Source organism: Homalodisca vitripennis, chromosome 5 (genome assembly GCF_021130785.1).
Source record: "Homalodisca vitripennis isolate AUS2020 chromosome 5, UT_GWSS_2.1, whole genome shotgun sequence".
Classification (NCBI taxonomy): Eukaryota; Metazoa; Arthropoda; class Insecta; order Hemiptera; family Cicadellidae; genus Homalodisca; species Homalodisca vitripennis.
The window spans coordinates 142,900,557-142,916,320 of record NC_060211.1 but is presented as its reverse complement, the minus strand read 5'-3'; the positions used below and the strand labels follow the sequence as shown (position 1 = coordinate 142,916,320).

At 32.8% G+C, this 15,764-nt stretch overlaps 1 protein-coding gene across 1 annotated transcript in view; it reads left to right on the top strand.

The window, feature by feature from the left end:
- Nucleotides 1-1,207: 1,207 nt before the first annotated feature.
- LOC124362947 (ATP-dependent RNA helicase HAS1-like) overlaps nucleotides 1,208-15,764 on the top strand; it is a 50,601-nt gene continuing 36,044 nt past the window's right edge. The window contains exons 1-5 of the mRNA XM_046817846.1: nucleotides 1,208-1,395; nucleotides 7,500-7,604; nucleotides 7,954-8,058; nucleotides 12,699-12,851; nucleotides 15,164-15,427. Coding sequence (XP_046673802.1) covers nucleotides 1,305-1,395; nucleotides 7,500-7,604; nucleotides 7,954-8,058; nucleotides 12,699-12,851; nucleotides 15,164-15,427 — 718 coding nt within the window. The 5' untranslated portion in view covers nucleotides 1,208-1,304. The remainder of the gene's footprint in view (nucleotides 1,396-7,499; nucleotides 7,605-7,953; nucleotides 8,059-12,698; nucleotides 12,852-15,163; nucleotides 15,428-15,764) is intronic.

Sequence of the window (15,764 nt, the reverse complement as noted above, 5' to 3'; positions counted from 1 at the left end):
ACTAACATTATTCGAAAAAAGGGCTATATATGACCACATAAGTAACATACAGTAACACAAAATAGATCCATCAGCTCAAATAAATACAATCTAATCAACTAAAATAAACAAAAATAAACAAAACCATATCAATAATGCTAAAATAGTGTCTAAATAAATAACCACAGTTGACTTCCACTTACTTAAAAAAAAACTCACAATATAAACAAATCAATTATAATATAATAAACATTAGATATAAGTAATACTATTTACAATTTACCACAAACTTGTATATGTATTATGACTATTGATTATTATGTGAGATTTAATAGAAAATATCATAGTTTTGTAAAAAAAAAATTAATCTTCTGAATGTTTTAAAGAATAATATTGTGTAACGAAATAAAAGTGATATTTATGAAATAAATATATTATATAAATACAATATTTTATTATTCTAGTAAAACAGAAAATAGTAAATGGTGGAAATCTATTGCAAAAAATATTATTTTACTGTAAACTTGTATAGAATAATATAAATAACAATTATTATACGATTTTATGAAGTACGTGTTTAGATAAACGAATTTCTCATACAAACTTTTAATACACTGAATAATATATCAATGAAAGAGAAACAACCCCTCTACAAATTTATTTTTTTCAACAAAACTGCAGTTGTACTGATAATAAATTTGTTTTCTAATGTTTGGCTTTACATTTGCTTTTATTGCGATTGTTCCAGCGTGTGGTGTTTCTTTTTGACTATTCACAAGAAGGGAGTTAACACTACAGACCCATATAAACTAATCTAGTTCTTCAGGTTTCTGATTTTTGACCTTTTACAAACGGCGGTCTCCTTCCACTTAATCTTTCCTTTCAAGACTTGTTTACCTATTCCTCATCCGGTGCTATCGAAAATAAATATATTTCTTTCGACAAAATGAGGCTGTTTCTTGAAAAGTTGGGAATTTGGGAAATATTGAAATTCTATCACTCTTAAGTAGAGTTTTTATTACTTTTGACCAGTGTAATATCCTACATTTCGTAACTTTGGAAATATAATTGTTTAGGTAATATGGGATTTTATACTATGGCTTCTCTCTCATGGGCTTGTATATTCTATGGATATAATACCCTAATACACTGTCTGCATGAGAAAAACTCACGTGTACTAAAATGTTGTATTGACTACGCGACTGTCACACTCAGTGCCTGCCTCTCGTTAGTCTTTTGTTTTATATTGTAGGTTAGACTGAACACGCGAGTGATTGTTTACTTCTGTTTTGTTGTTTTGTGCTTTATTTTCTTTGAATAAAGTAATGTCTATTGAGAAGAATTCTGTAATGCAGAAGAAGAGAAATAAAAACAAGAAAAAGATTAATGCAAATCAAGATGGACCAAGTAATGAGAGTGAGTATATCCAGAAATTAATTGATAGTTTTAGGTTAAGTAATGATTTTATTTACTTTATGGACCTGTGTTAATTGTATCGCTCATGTTAAATTTATTAAGTTTGATGTGCATTTTTTACAAAGTATAAAAGATAATATGTAGGTTTATGTTTTATTGTAAAGTTTGGGCCTTGTTCTTTAACCCTTATATAAAATGATGTTCCGAAACTCTAAAGCCATTTTAGACAGTATGTATGAGTTATGTAAACAGCTTAAAAGCTATTATTATGGTTGTTATTTAACAATAAATGCCTAGTAGCATAAAATAAACATAAATCAAGTGGGTTTTATTTTTATAATAGTAAAGGCAAAAAATGCAAAATGGATGTTTTGGACTTGGTACACATAGGCTATGTAAGATAATCACTGAAGGTTGAGTATGATAAGCGGACCCGCTTTTTTACATATCGAAAGTATCATACAATATTCATATTATATTGTTGCGGATCGACTTCCGAGTGCCTCATCAGACCAGGTCCCTTCACACTTTCTGCCGTCGTGTCTACTCAACCAATTATGTACATCACAGCACTATCCCGAGACTTCACAGACTTGGAAACCTCGTCTCCTCCCAGCATGACTTTTTCAGTGATAGTGTTATGCACCTGAAAAAACATTTTCTTTTGTTGTAGACATTGACACCTGGCTCATAGTAATATGTGTATATATTTATTTATTTATTTATATTTTTTCCTCTACTCTTCTCTACATGCATACATTTGATTCTTTTTTTCCCCTTTTATTGTAATAAATTATTCCTATGTAGTATTTGTGTAAGTGCAGATGGATGTATAATTGATTGTATAATTACTGTTACTATTTATTATTGTTGCTATGCTATTATTGTTATTTTCTATATACAGTGGAGTCCCGCTAATCCGAACACGTGTAATCCGAACGTCGGTTAATCCGAACAGGTCCAGGAGGAATTATTTATAACGATAATGAACAGTTATAGGAACTAATTACTTAAAAAATGAAAATGGGTGCATCATTTCGTACATAAACAAAGAAAACTTTAATTAAATAGACATACAGTATTTTATTAAGACACATTGTGTACGGTACAGTACATAAATAATTAAGTTAAATACAGTACCAAATTGAAACTTATAGGTTAAGTATGAGTTAAATTACTGTATTAAGAAGTGAAATCAAACAAAAATTGGACGTACAGTACTGATATTATTATTGAGTACAATATTAATTGTTAAAAGACATAAGTTCAGTTATTGTCTTCTGTCACATCGAAGAGAGTTTATTGGATGACTCACATTGCTTAACAATAGAACTCTCACACTAAATACGGTAAATGTACTTAGTATTCGCAAACACGTTTATTTGTCAAGAAATACAATGCAACAGTCAGAAAACGTGTTTTGATAAACAATGTTGATAATTCTATAACAAAATAGACCCAATCTCAAGTTTAAAACCGTATTGTTCTGTAATTCTGGCTAATCCGAACAATCACATAATCCGAATAGGGCTCGGTCCCAATTAGGTCGGATTAACGGGACTCTACTGTAGTCTATTTTATATGTTATTGTTATGTTGTAGCAGTTTATTTTGGCATTGTTAATAATTTATAATGTGGATCATTTTCATTAACTTATTGTTGGATATAAGAATATCTTATTGTTTTTTCCATGTACTAATGGTGTTACCGTAAATAAATAAATAAATATTTAGTTATTATACTCATCAATCTATTCAACCGATAGTCATTAATTTGAACAATAACTAAAATTATCTGCACCAACTGTAGCCGACGTGATACTGGCTGATAGATTCCATCCATAATAATTGGACCTAAGTTCATCAACTTAACCCATGCAAAATATATATTAATTTCATAACGTGAAGATAAATACTATAACTAAGGATTTAAATGAACAAAGACTATGTTTATGATAATAATCACCATTTATAGCGGCCATTTTCACGACTACACTCATTTAACAAGACAAGTTCTGAGAAACCCTAGAGATGGACCCGTACCTCAAAAACATACAAGCCGATTTTGATAAAACTTGTTATATGCATTTTAGACACAGTCTATTATACTACAATATAAGCCTCATTCTTATGCCACGCCTATTTTCGGAGATATATCGATTTACATGTCAAATACTTGAAAATAACATATGGATGGCCGTACCTCAAAAACGTACGAGCTGATTTTGATAAAACTTTCTATACACATTCAATACATGGTCTACTATACTTCAGTACAACCCTCATGCTTAGGCTGCGCTTATTTTTGAAGCCACACCAATGTGCTGACAAAACCAATCTATGGATAGTTGTACCTTAAAAACGTACAAATCGATTTTGATAAAACTTTAAATACTCATTTGAGACACAGTCTACTATACTACACAAGTTAACATAAACACAATGAAATTCGTGTAGGTTAAAAGTGTAATAGAAAACAATAGATTTTGATTTCAGGACGGCTAATATTGTTAAAACTTTGTCATAACATTCCTTATGAATGGGTGCTCACGGTGAACATGGAATCAGTATATTACGAGGGTCGTCCAGAAAGTAAAGAACGTTTTGTTATAAGTCAATAAAAACAAAAGATAAGAGCATGAAAATTTATTTATAAATACTTATAAACTTACTCTATTTTTCTACAAAATCGCCGGAACTGTCAAGGCACTTGTTGTAGTGTGGCACCAGTTTTTCTATACCAACGTTATACTGTTCTGCCGCCAAGGAATGAAGCCACGTTTTTACTCCTTCTTTGAGGTCTTCGTCACCCAAAAAGTTTTTTCCGCCTAAAAACACTTTCAACTTTGGAAACAAGTGATAGTCACTTGGAGCCAGATCTGGACTATAGGGTGTCCGAAGATTTGCCATTTGAAAGAATTGAGTTCTGCTTTGGTTCGTGCACTGCAATGAGGCCGAGCATTGTCGTGGATCAGCACCACTTTCGACGACAGCATTCCGCGTCGTTTTTTCTGAATAGCGCGGCGAAGCCGATGCAAGGTCTCGATGTAGGCCTCTGAGTTGATTGTTTCGCCTCTCGGCATGAACTCCACATGGATTAGGCCTTTTCGGTCCCAAAAAACTGTTGCCATCAATTTCCTGGTGTTCAAATTTGGTTTTTCTTTCCTGTTTTTTGTTGGTGAATTCGAGTGATGCCATTCCATTGACTGGAGCTTTGTCACCGTAAACTGCCTTAATTTGCCTATAAATTTCAATAGGTCGAACATTCTGTGCATTCAGAAACCGTATCACACTACGCAGTTCACACTTGGCGGGATTTTCAATTAACGCCGCCATTTTAAACTTTCACAGGAGACGCAAACGTGACCTCACGGTACCGCTACTCAGCTCACACTGAGGCAGAAGGTGTGGCTAAAGAACAAGCTATCTACCGCGGTGGTGGGTGAACTGCGCCGCCCGTGATGCGCAATCGTTCTTTACTTTCTGGACGACCCTCGTATTTAAGTCTCTAGTTGATGCCATGCTTGTTTTTGTGGAGTCAGTTGATTAGATTAGTTAAATCTAGTAAACTAAATATTAAGTTTATAAATATCCCATTTTGCTTTCAAAATAGTTTAAAAAAATTGATTCTATGGTTGATTCCAAGAGACACAATTTTTTACTATTTTTTATCGTTTGAATATGGGAAGAATGACTTTTCCTATAGTTTAGAAGACAAACAAAAATTATCTCTTGAGATAATACTATTCAGACAACATATTGAAATTCCAGAGTAAATCATGATTCTGCCTCATGAAGTTAACTTGTTTTTTACCCACATCTCAGAAGTTCACCGGCAGCTGTTGGCCATAAGTAAATCATTAAATTTTGGTCACCAATTTGAGGGTGTATTGATCAATTATAAACTAGAACAAATTAAAAAAAAAAATTTGAAATACATTTATTTCCCGTTGAATTGGGAGTTTTTCATCATTATTAAAACTCCTTGAATATTCTCTTCGCCATTGGAACAGAAACGCCTCCACTGTTTCATTGTCCTTGAAACACTGGCCTCCAAGCTCATCTTTAAGGAGTTCAAAAAGATGAAATTCACAAGTCTGGGCTGGGCTGTCGTATAGATGTTTCAATGTTTCCCATTCTAAAGCAACCAATGTTTGCCTTGTAGCGTTTGCCGCACATGTCCTGACATTGTCGTGCAGAACAATGACACTTCTGGCCTTCAAAATGATAATTTTTCGGCAGCCAGTTTCACAATTTTGTATATTAATTGTGCATTGATTATGTAAAAAATCAACATGAAAAGCACTTTGGGTGGAAGGTCCCTGGGGTCTGTTTTGCTGTAAGATTTCATGTCTTTTCCCCTTCACCTTCGCGTTCCGGTATTGGAAAGTTAACAAATACACCGCTGTTTTACATTAAATTTAAGTCTTCAAAGAAACAATACTTCTTATATTTCAGCCTTTTCTAACCACTGTTCAAATAACAAAATTGTATTGTTATTGTACTGTATACTATTAATGTAACTATAAATTGTAGATCATTTTAAGTATAAACTGCATGATTAGTAGTACAATTCATATCAAAGACAAACTACTGTGTAATTTTCATTATAGATTGTGCCATTGACGAATTAAAACCATTTAATACATTGGAAATACTATTTAAACTGTTATAGAATCCACCTGTAGATACTTTATGATTAGGCTTCTCAAGCCTGTAAATGTATGTATTATTTTCTTGATCAGAACAACAGCAAAATCAATTATAACACAAGAAATATACTATAGCTAGTCACAATTTTGCTCTGAGTTACTCTTAGCTATGAATACTGAAATAATAAATATTTGATATATGCTTCCTCCTGTTTTAAAAGTGTCATAGGGCTCCGTCATATTTGTTTTAAGTGCTTTAATTTAGATATAGGCTACAGACCTAGATTTTGAAAATAATTGCATTTGAAGCAGCTCATTAACTGCTTGTAAGTTAATAGTACATTTATTTTAAGGTTATGTTAAAACAGATAATAAAATTAGAGGGCTTGTAACAAGATTGAATATGATGTACAAAACTCACATACTTTTAATTTGAAAGTAGTTTTTTTAGTACTGTAACAGTTTTCTGATTTAAAAATATAATTTAATAGAGATACAAAAAGAAATTTGCTATAGATATAGTTTTAGTAGAAAATGTAAATTGATGTAATCTTATTTTATTTTTCTTCATAGAGTTACCATTAATAACTAATACAAATCATGGCTCTACTTTATTGATAAACCCTATCAACAACTCGGCCAACCATCCATTTAATCAGTAAATTAATGCTGCTGTAAATTATAGTTTCTGTAAGCATAATCCTTTCATAGCTTTTCACCAAGTAATTCCTTGTCTTGGAAAAGTATGACCATCAGGAGCAGTTTTAAATCAGGACTGAGGAGTGGACGGTCCATAGACATTTATCCGCACTTTTGTTGTTGCCAAAAACATTAGGTTGGACATTTTACGTGAAACAGAATGACACAGTTTGATAGTAGTGGCTCCCGCAGTATTGAAATTGACAACTATGTTTTAATAAGGCTTCACAATACCAATACTTTTTTGTATTTATTATTATTCATTACACCTTCCTCAAGTACTTTGTCAATACTGGTGTAGATGGATTTTTCATTTAAGACTACAGTGTAACACTACAGAATTCACAGGAAACAGGATTATAATTAAAATGTAGGAAATAATGTTCCGTACCAAACAACCAATGCAGGCAGAGGGTTGAAATAACAGTTACAGTAATAGGAACAGGCTAAAAGTGACTACTATGAATCTGCATTGCTGGATGCTCTTTTGTTAAAACTATGTACGATAAGTTCTTTTTCAAAAACATTGCTGTCATATAAATTTGTTATATTTTAACCCTTCAATTAGCATGTATCCATTTAGATACATCCTGACTGTGACAACTCTGAGCAATGTAACGCTCTCTATATACTACCAAGAAAAACGTTAAGCGCTATCGTATATACAATTCACTTTTGAAAATATTGTATGTAAAAAGTTTGGTTTCTTTAAGTTTGCTTATTTTAAAATATGAATTTTAAATTTACTTTTCAGGCCCTGATAAATCAAACGTTCAAAACGGATCAGTTGCTGGATTGTCTGGCCCATTAATAGGACAAAAGAGAAAATTGGAAGGACAGAAAATGGAAGTGTTGAACAGTAAGTTTCCTTAATAAATTATGTCTTTTTGAAAAAATTATACTTTTTATGTGTTTTTTGTAATTGTCTTACAAGCTATATATTATATATAAATACATACATATACATGCACACTCTTCCAAGTATTTTAAAGTTTAAACAAAACAAAGAAACCAGTGTTCATGTTTAAATTTTCGAGTTCCCAGAACCCACTGATTTAATAAAACAGAGAAATAAAACCCAAACCAAGAATTAAAAACACACACACATATTTTTTGTATGTGTGTGTATGATGTTTTATGTTGTTTACTTACATACATAATTGTGTTTTATAGAAATAAAGCGTTGATTTAATATCTAATATTTTTAGGGAAAAAGAAAAAGAAACTTAGACATGTTCCCGAAACCATTAATGAAGAGGAAGATGAGGAAGAAAACATAACAAGTGAATCCTCAGAGAATACCAACATTCCAGGTTAGTGTTATTTTAATAATGATTTATAAACAAATGATTATTTATTTATTTATGTGTTTATTTAGTTATCTCACTGTTAAATGAATGTTTACCATATATAGGGTATCATAACATCTTCTAGTATCTAGAAAAATGTTAGACATTTAATATTATTTTCCAAATTTCAAAGATGGAATTTAATCAAATGGCATGTACATTTTACTTCACTTCAGTTCAGCTCCATTTCACCTTCCGCTTAGTGCAGCACCAGATTTCAGATGCTGCACTAAACATTAAAGTTTTTCTTATTGAGTTTTCGTTATTAAATATTAATAGTAAATTTTACTTCCTATTGCATTCTGGGAAAAACATTTTTTTAACCACTCTATTATATAGGTACGGTAATAAATAACAGTGTAACTCTGAAATGAAATCTTAAAGCCCGTTAATATATAGCAGTATTATTGCAATTAACCCTCAAAGTGCTACTATCGCACTGTGCGATATGTTCGTACCACTTCAAAGTACTACTATCGCACTGTGCGATATGTTTGTTTTTTTTCATATCACAGACGAACGGTTTGCTCAATAATGACGTGGTTTGTAAGGCTACATGTAGGAATAAATTCCCTATCTGGTAATGTAATTAGAATTATGTAATTCAGAAGGTTGCGAGAAAGAGTAAGAAGAATAGTCAGCTGATTTCGACGCGTGTTTGTTTGTCTGTTACGGTCGTCTCGCGGCCGACGCCCTGTGACCGTGATGTTCTTGTTTTGCTTCGTTCTTTTGATTTGTAAGTGACTTATATTATTGTGACTTATATTATATTATTGAGTTATTATTTGTGCTATGAGTGAACTTAGTAATTAAAGTGCCATTAGGCGCTGTTTTGATGACGATTTGAGTGGAAATGATAGCGATGAAAGTCAAAATACAGGTGACATCGAAACCGACATTGAAGATGTACCAAGTGATGCCTCGCATGTTTCATCAGGGAGTGGTGATGATTATAACCCGGCTTTAGACACTAATAATTACAGTGACTCTGACAATGGAAATCCAGCCTCTACTACTTCAAATGTGACACTTCCCAGGCATAGGCCTACTCAGCCACCAACAAATGATTCAGATTCTGACAATGAGCCCACTCCACCACAATCACCTGCAGGTAATATGCCTAATCCACCAAATGGAAATTGGCTACGCACCTATCCAACTGAACCACCTATTGATATAGATTCAGATTTTGTACCTAGGCATACTGGACCAAAGAATTTACCACCCAGAAATAGCCTACCTCTCCAGTATTTCTTTTTATTTTTTACTGATACAATTTGGAACCTCTTGTTAAAGGAGACTAATGATTATGCCAATGCTAAGTTAAGGAAAAAAAGAAATTCTGGTACACTAACCAAACACAGTAGGATAAAAAAAATGGGTAGATATTTCTAAAGCTGAAATGAAGCGGTATATTGCACTAGTTATAAACATGGGTCTGAATTTCAAAAACAATTATAAAAATTATTGGTCAACTTCCAAGTCTCAGAAAGTTCCTTTTTTGCTACTGTCATGTCACTAAATAGATTTCAGTCAATTCAAACAAATTTTCATGTCAGCCCTTTGAAAGCAATCCGTAAAGGGGAGCCTGGACACGATCCTTGGTACAAAATTAGACCGTTCTATGATTCCATGAACAGACGTTTCAAAAGATATTTCACCCCAGAACAAAATATATGTTTGGATGAGTCAATGGTGGGCATAAAAAATAGTTGCTCCTACATCCAATACCTACCAAAAAAGCGGCACGCCAGGTTCGGAATTAAAAAATTTGAGGTGTGCGATAGCAAATCAAGCTATGTACTTCATTCTGAACTATACAGCGGCAAAGGATTTTTACAAGATAATTCCGAAAGGGCTTTTTCTGAAAAGGTAGTAGTTCATGTTTTAGACAAGCGTGATTTGTTAGATAAGTACTACCACTTGTACACTGACAACTACTATACCAAAGTTCCTTTAGCTAACACATTGCTCAGAAGAAAAACATATCTAACAGGAACCGTCAACAAAAGGTCTAAGGACTTATCTAAAACCCTCATCCAAACTAATTTGAAACCAACTGAAACCATCTACTTCAGAAGGAATAAAACCCTGTTAGTTGGCTACAAACAAAAAAAAAAACCAGGAAACCGGTATATATGTTGTCGACCGCATTTACTGCTGATGATGTTCTGATACGTAGCAAGAAAAGTGGCATAGAAGCTATAAAACCAAAACTCATTGGTTAATATAACTTGAATATGGGCGGTGTGGACACCAAAGATAAGTCCATTTACCATTTGACATGCACCAGAACCACTAAAAAATATTGGAGAAAAATATTTGACAACTTCACTGACATGGCTCTACTCAATGCGTACATTCTATATGCACGGAACACCGACAATCCTTTGTCTAGGCACAGCTTCACTGTTAACATTATTGAGTCACTTGTTGAGGAAAATCATCACCAGCAAGTACAAAATGACCCTCCTCAACAAATACATCCAGGACCAGCTGGAGATGGGGAGCACAACTTGGTGCGACTCCCTTGCGTCAAACTTCGTGTGTGCGTAGTATGCTCTACCTCTCAAAAACAAACCCGCAGTCGGTACTGGTGTCCCGGGTGTCTCTGTAGAGTTCACCCTGGTTGTTACAATCAATTGCAACACTTTGTGAGGCCTGTAGGGGGAGGCAGAAGAAAGAGAGCAGCACCCCCACCAGAGAGTGACTCAGACTAATTTTTTTAGTCTAATGTAAATATGTATATGTTGGCGGCGCGCATGACGGGCCTTGAATACTGGAATATTTATATGAAATGAAACACTTGTTTTTGAACGAACTGAACTTGTATTTACTCAAACTAAAATGTTAATACAAAAAGTGGAATAAGCGGACTGTATTGTAATACAGCTAGCTGGCGCTAGCTGTCCTAAACTATGTGTAATGTAGAGAGCTGTGTGCTCTCTACCCTACGCCTCCGGAGTACATGAAGAACTGACTAGAGGAGACCCGTTCTAGGCCCCTGTCCCAGGTAAAGGTTCTTTCTTGCTCCCACGAGGCGTGAGGGCCAGCCCCTCCCGCCCTGAAGCGACCCTACCATAAACCTGGGGGTAACATCCCTTGGTTCGTGGAAGGCCACCTCTAACAATGGGAGTGAAAGCTCTGTCGCCTCCCATGCCCTGAGAACAAGAACTCCATACTTCCAGGCGACCTTGTCATAAATATTAGGGATGTCACCCGTAATATCTAAGACAACAATTCTCCCCTCTAACAATACAATAATAAACTAACAGTAAGATACTAAACTAATTACAAATATATTTATACCTAACATAAATGAACTAAATCTAATAAACAAATAAAATAAAGGACTAAGACCGGGCCGTAACAGTATATAAGCCATTTTTCTGTATTTTTAATACTTTATCTGTCATTTTTAAATGATAGCGATGAAAGTCAAAATGATTGACTAATCATTAGATTAGTCAAAATTTATTTAATTAATTTATTTATTTGTTTATTCCCTTGATGTGGGTCATTTTTTGTTTATGTTATGGTGTCTTACTTTTACTCATATCAGTAACTAAATATGTGTTTATTTTGAGGCAATAATCACTATTCAACTACTTACTGACACTTGTTGATGTGGTAAACATTTTAGTAAAATTTGGGCAAAAAAACATTCTTTTGTTTTTTACCAATTAGTATTGTGATATGTTGTGCAAAAGGTTATGAAGTGATATGTTTCTTAATCAGCATTAAATTTGGAACATTTTGCATATATTTAGAATTAGGACTACTACATTTTGAAAAAAAACTATACGTCAAGGATTTTGAAAAATAAAAATATAAAAAACTACACAACTGGTTAACAGGACCAGATTTTTTTATGATAAAAGGTAAGCATTTTTATTTTTACTTGATATTATAGAACATATTGTTGTAAAAAAACCATATGTAATACATGCAATTTGAACATATATTTGTATATAAAATGTTTTTTTTTTTAAAGACATGTCGTATGCTCGAAAATGGCCTAGCACTTTGAAGTGGTTTAGTCATCACTTGGAGGGTTAATTGTATAAATTTAAAAAAAGTCAGAGTTAAGTTTTGGAATAAAGATATATATAATATATGTCAGCTTCCAAGGCTTAATATAGGCTACTAATATAGTATGTCAGATCTACTTCAGTAAAATTTTGATATTAAAGAAATCTTTCTGTGAACCATCCATAGCGCTATCACTATTGTATGTATTTTTTAATACTTGTGTGCTTCCAGTTCATTGGCCCTACTCCCTCCTCGTCCCCCCCTCATAAGACATTCCGTTTACTGAAAGAATGTCAATTAGTTCAATTTGCAGCCATTTATTTTTGATACTTATTATCATGTAAAAAAGACTTTAATAAGTGTATAACTAAAGTTGTTCTTATTCAAGAAGTGCTAGATATATTAGAAGTTTATGGTAAATTTAAGAGATAAAATAGTACATTAATACCTTGTACAATAATTTACTATACATAAAGTAGGGCAGCTGGGAATTGAAAATAAAATCACTATATTTTGAATTTTCTTATGACAACATCTTTAATGCAATGCAAATTATCATTATTTTGTTGTAGAGCCAGTCATGAAAAAGAAGAAGCAAAAGAAGAAAACACAGCTAACAGAAACTGCAGAGAATGAAAATAGTGGCAAATTAAACGAGAGTAGCGATAGTAAAGAGAATAATACAGATGTCAAAGAAGCTCAAAGCAATGACGTATCCATCCAATGTAAGTACAATACTTTTTGTGAAACACTTACTATATACTGCCAAGTAAAGACAAACTAGCTAGCACAATAACTGGTCAACCCTTTACATAGCACATATCTATTTACATATATCAACCTGATTATTTGTAATCACAATTGTGTAATGCACTCACTATACAGGCTGATGTTTTTAACCCTTTTACTGCCGGCCATTTTTTTATTGTACCAGCCAAAATTGCCAAGGAGGAAAATCGCTGTCGTGCATTCATTTACAAAAAATGCTGTATCTTTTTTATTTTTCATTAGATTTGCATGAATTTTTATTTTATTTCCTCGTATTTAATGCTGTTTTTTAAATAATAAAAAGACATTTTAATTTGAAACAAACTCATTATTTAATTTTTAAAATGATGTAAATAAAAAATAAATAAAAAAATAAAAATTGTGTTTGGCGTGTGATAATTTATTTTTAAAATTATACTAAAATTATGAGCATGATATCATTATAAACTAGAGCAATTGCTTAGAACATATACCAAATTTGAAGGTGTTACCTTGAAACATAGCTGCACTATGAGGATTTTCCCAAAACTCAAATTCTGGACATTGGATGTACACTGCGATGTTTCACACGAAAACACTTTTTCTTATACTTCTGTTCATTCATTAGTTTATAAAAAGCAGTAACACACAAAAAAGTATACAAAACCCAAACCTAATTTCTACATATTTACAATATTTAAACGTGCCTGATGTAAGTTTTTAGCACTTGTGCTGTCCAAAGCAGGTGGCATGCACACCTCTTTTGCATACCACACAAATGGTCCTTGATTTTTTTCTGGACCCACCACTAGCTGTGCTTATTTTGCTACAAACAGAGCAGTTCCTTTCCTTTTTATCTGGCAGAGTTTATTTTATCCTTGATCAACAAAAGTGACACTTCAAAAAAACTTTCGATAAAATTGTAAACAACAACAACAACGAACAAAGATTTCAGTAACATAACCCGATCAACTGGTTTTGACAGCTGTCTAGGTAGTTCGTCAATTCTAGTCAAAGACGACGAAAATAGAAATCCAAAGTTCTTCAAATGGCTTCTTTCATTATCCTTTGCTCCTAAACAACCAAAATACCGAATATTTCGGCATTTGAACATAACAGTAGCCAGTAACAATAAAAAATACAGACGTACGACATATTGGATGTTGGCGTTTTCGGCAAAAATGCCGACGTCCGATATGTCGGACGTCGGCAGTAAAAGGGTTAAAGGGGTCACCATTATGATCTTGGAAAATATATATCTGACAGCAAAATTTAAATGGGAAACCTATCCTTGTTTTTAGAGACATTTAAAAACTGCCACCATTTTCCAACATGGCAGTTAATTTTGTTTTTTATTACGGAACAATCTGTATATTATTACTATTTTTTATGAGAAAAGTAATTTTAAGACTTTCTTATTCTTGCTACTTTTTAAATATTTACCTTAATAAAGAAGGTATGTGAGCTCCAAGTTTTGAGATTTCTTATGGAGTTTAAGATTAAGAAAATGTTTTTTTTTAACAGGTGTCCTGTTAATGAAAGCTCTGAACTGTAAACATAGCTTATTCGTGTTAAGAGCATTTCCCTTTATTCTAAGTGTCTGAATAGAAAATGACACATTGTTAAATTAAAGCTTCCTACCTACTACTTCCAGCTACTAAATGGTGTTTGAAAAAACATACTTACATTTTTTAATGCGTATTTACAAATATTTCAGAAACAAAGGGAAATGTTCAAATTTAAGATGTTTATTTTAAAAATAAAATAAAGGCTGATGAGAGTCTGAAGATAATAAGGGGATGGTTATTATAATTTATAAACAATATATATTGAAACATACAAAATTGATGATTTACAAGTTAATTTATGCTCTCTTTAAAACGTGTTTATACTTGTAAAGTATTATTTTGAAAAATAATAAAATATCATAAGGTTGTATGGTGTGCTTAGAAAACTGTAATTTTTCTGCAGCTCGTCTGAAATAAATAACTATGACTTGAATATGATTAATCAGCAACTATTTGTATTTAATTTTTAGTGCTTTGGTTTGGTTTTGTTCAAATTTATATATTTTTGGATTTGTTCTATATAACATCAAAATGTACATATTATCCTTTTTGTTTTACTTTTGAATCTTATAATAGCAGAATTTTTAAATTTAATTGGAATCTTCTTGAACCAAAATGGAATTTTGAAAGTCAGAAAAGGATTTAACTATTGAAGTTCAACAATCAATGAAGAGGTGATGAAATTAAAATTAAAATGTTGTAAATCTAATGTTGTTGTTTAGTGCCTGGTTCCAATATCACATTGGATCTGCTGCTGAAGGACTCCTCGTTCTCTGCGCTGGAGGGTCGGGTTAGTGAGGAGACTCTAAAGGCTGTAGAGGAGATGGGGTTCACCAAGATGACAGAGATACAGGCCAAGGCCATCCCACCGCTACTAGAGGGTCGAGACGTTGTGGCTTCTGCAAAGACCGGCTCCGGCAAGACCCTTGCCTTCCTGATTCCTGCTATAGAACTTGTACACAAGCTACAGTTCATGCCTAGAAATGGTATGTGTTATTGAAGTCTGTGTTTATCAACACTGTCCAGGGTCTTGTTATATAAGACATTTAATTAATATCCAAGTGGTGAAATATTTTATATAATTTTCAATTGTGGATGAAGAAACGATCATTCACTATTATAAAATTAAATAATCTAATTGTTGTTCTTTGCAAATGATTTTGAGACCAGTTATTGGTATATTCACAGATAAAATGTGTTCAAAGAACTGAGTTTAGTAACTGATTTTTTTGCCAAAACCAAAATTAGCAAGTCCCTGGAAGTATTCCAAATTGCTCCATGTTGCAAAGAAGGGATTCAAATCCAAATTTTCCACAACCTTGT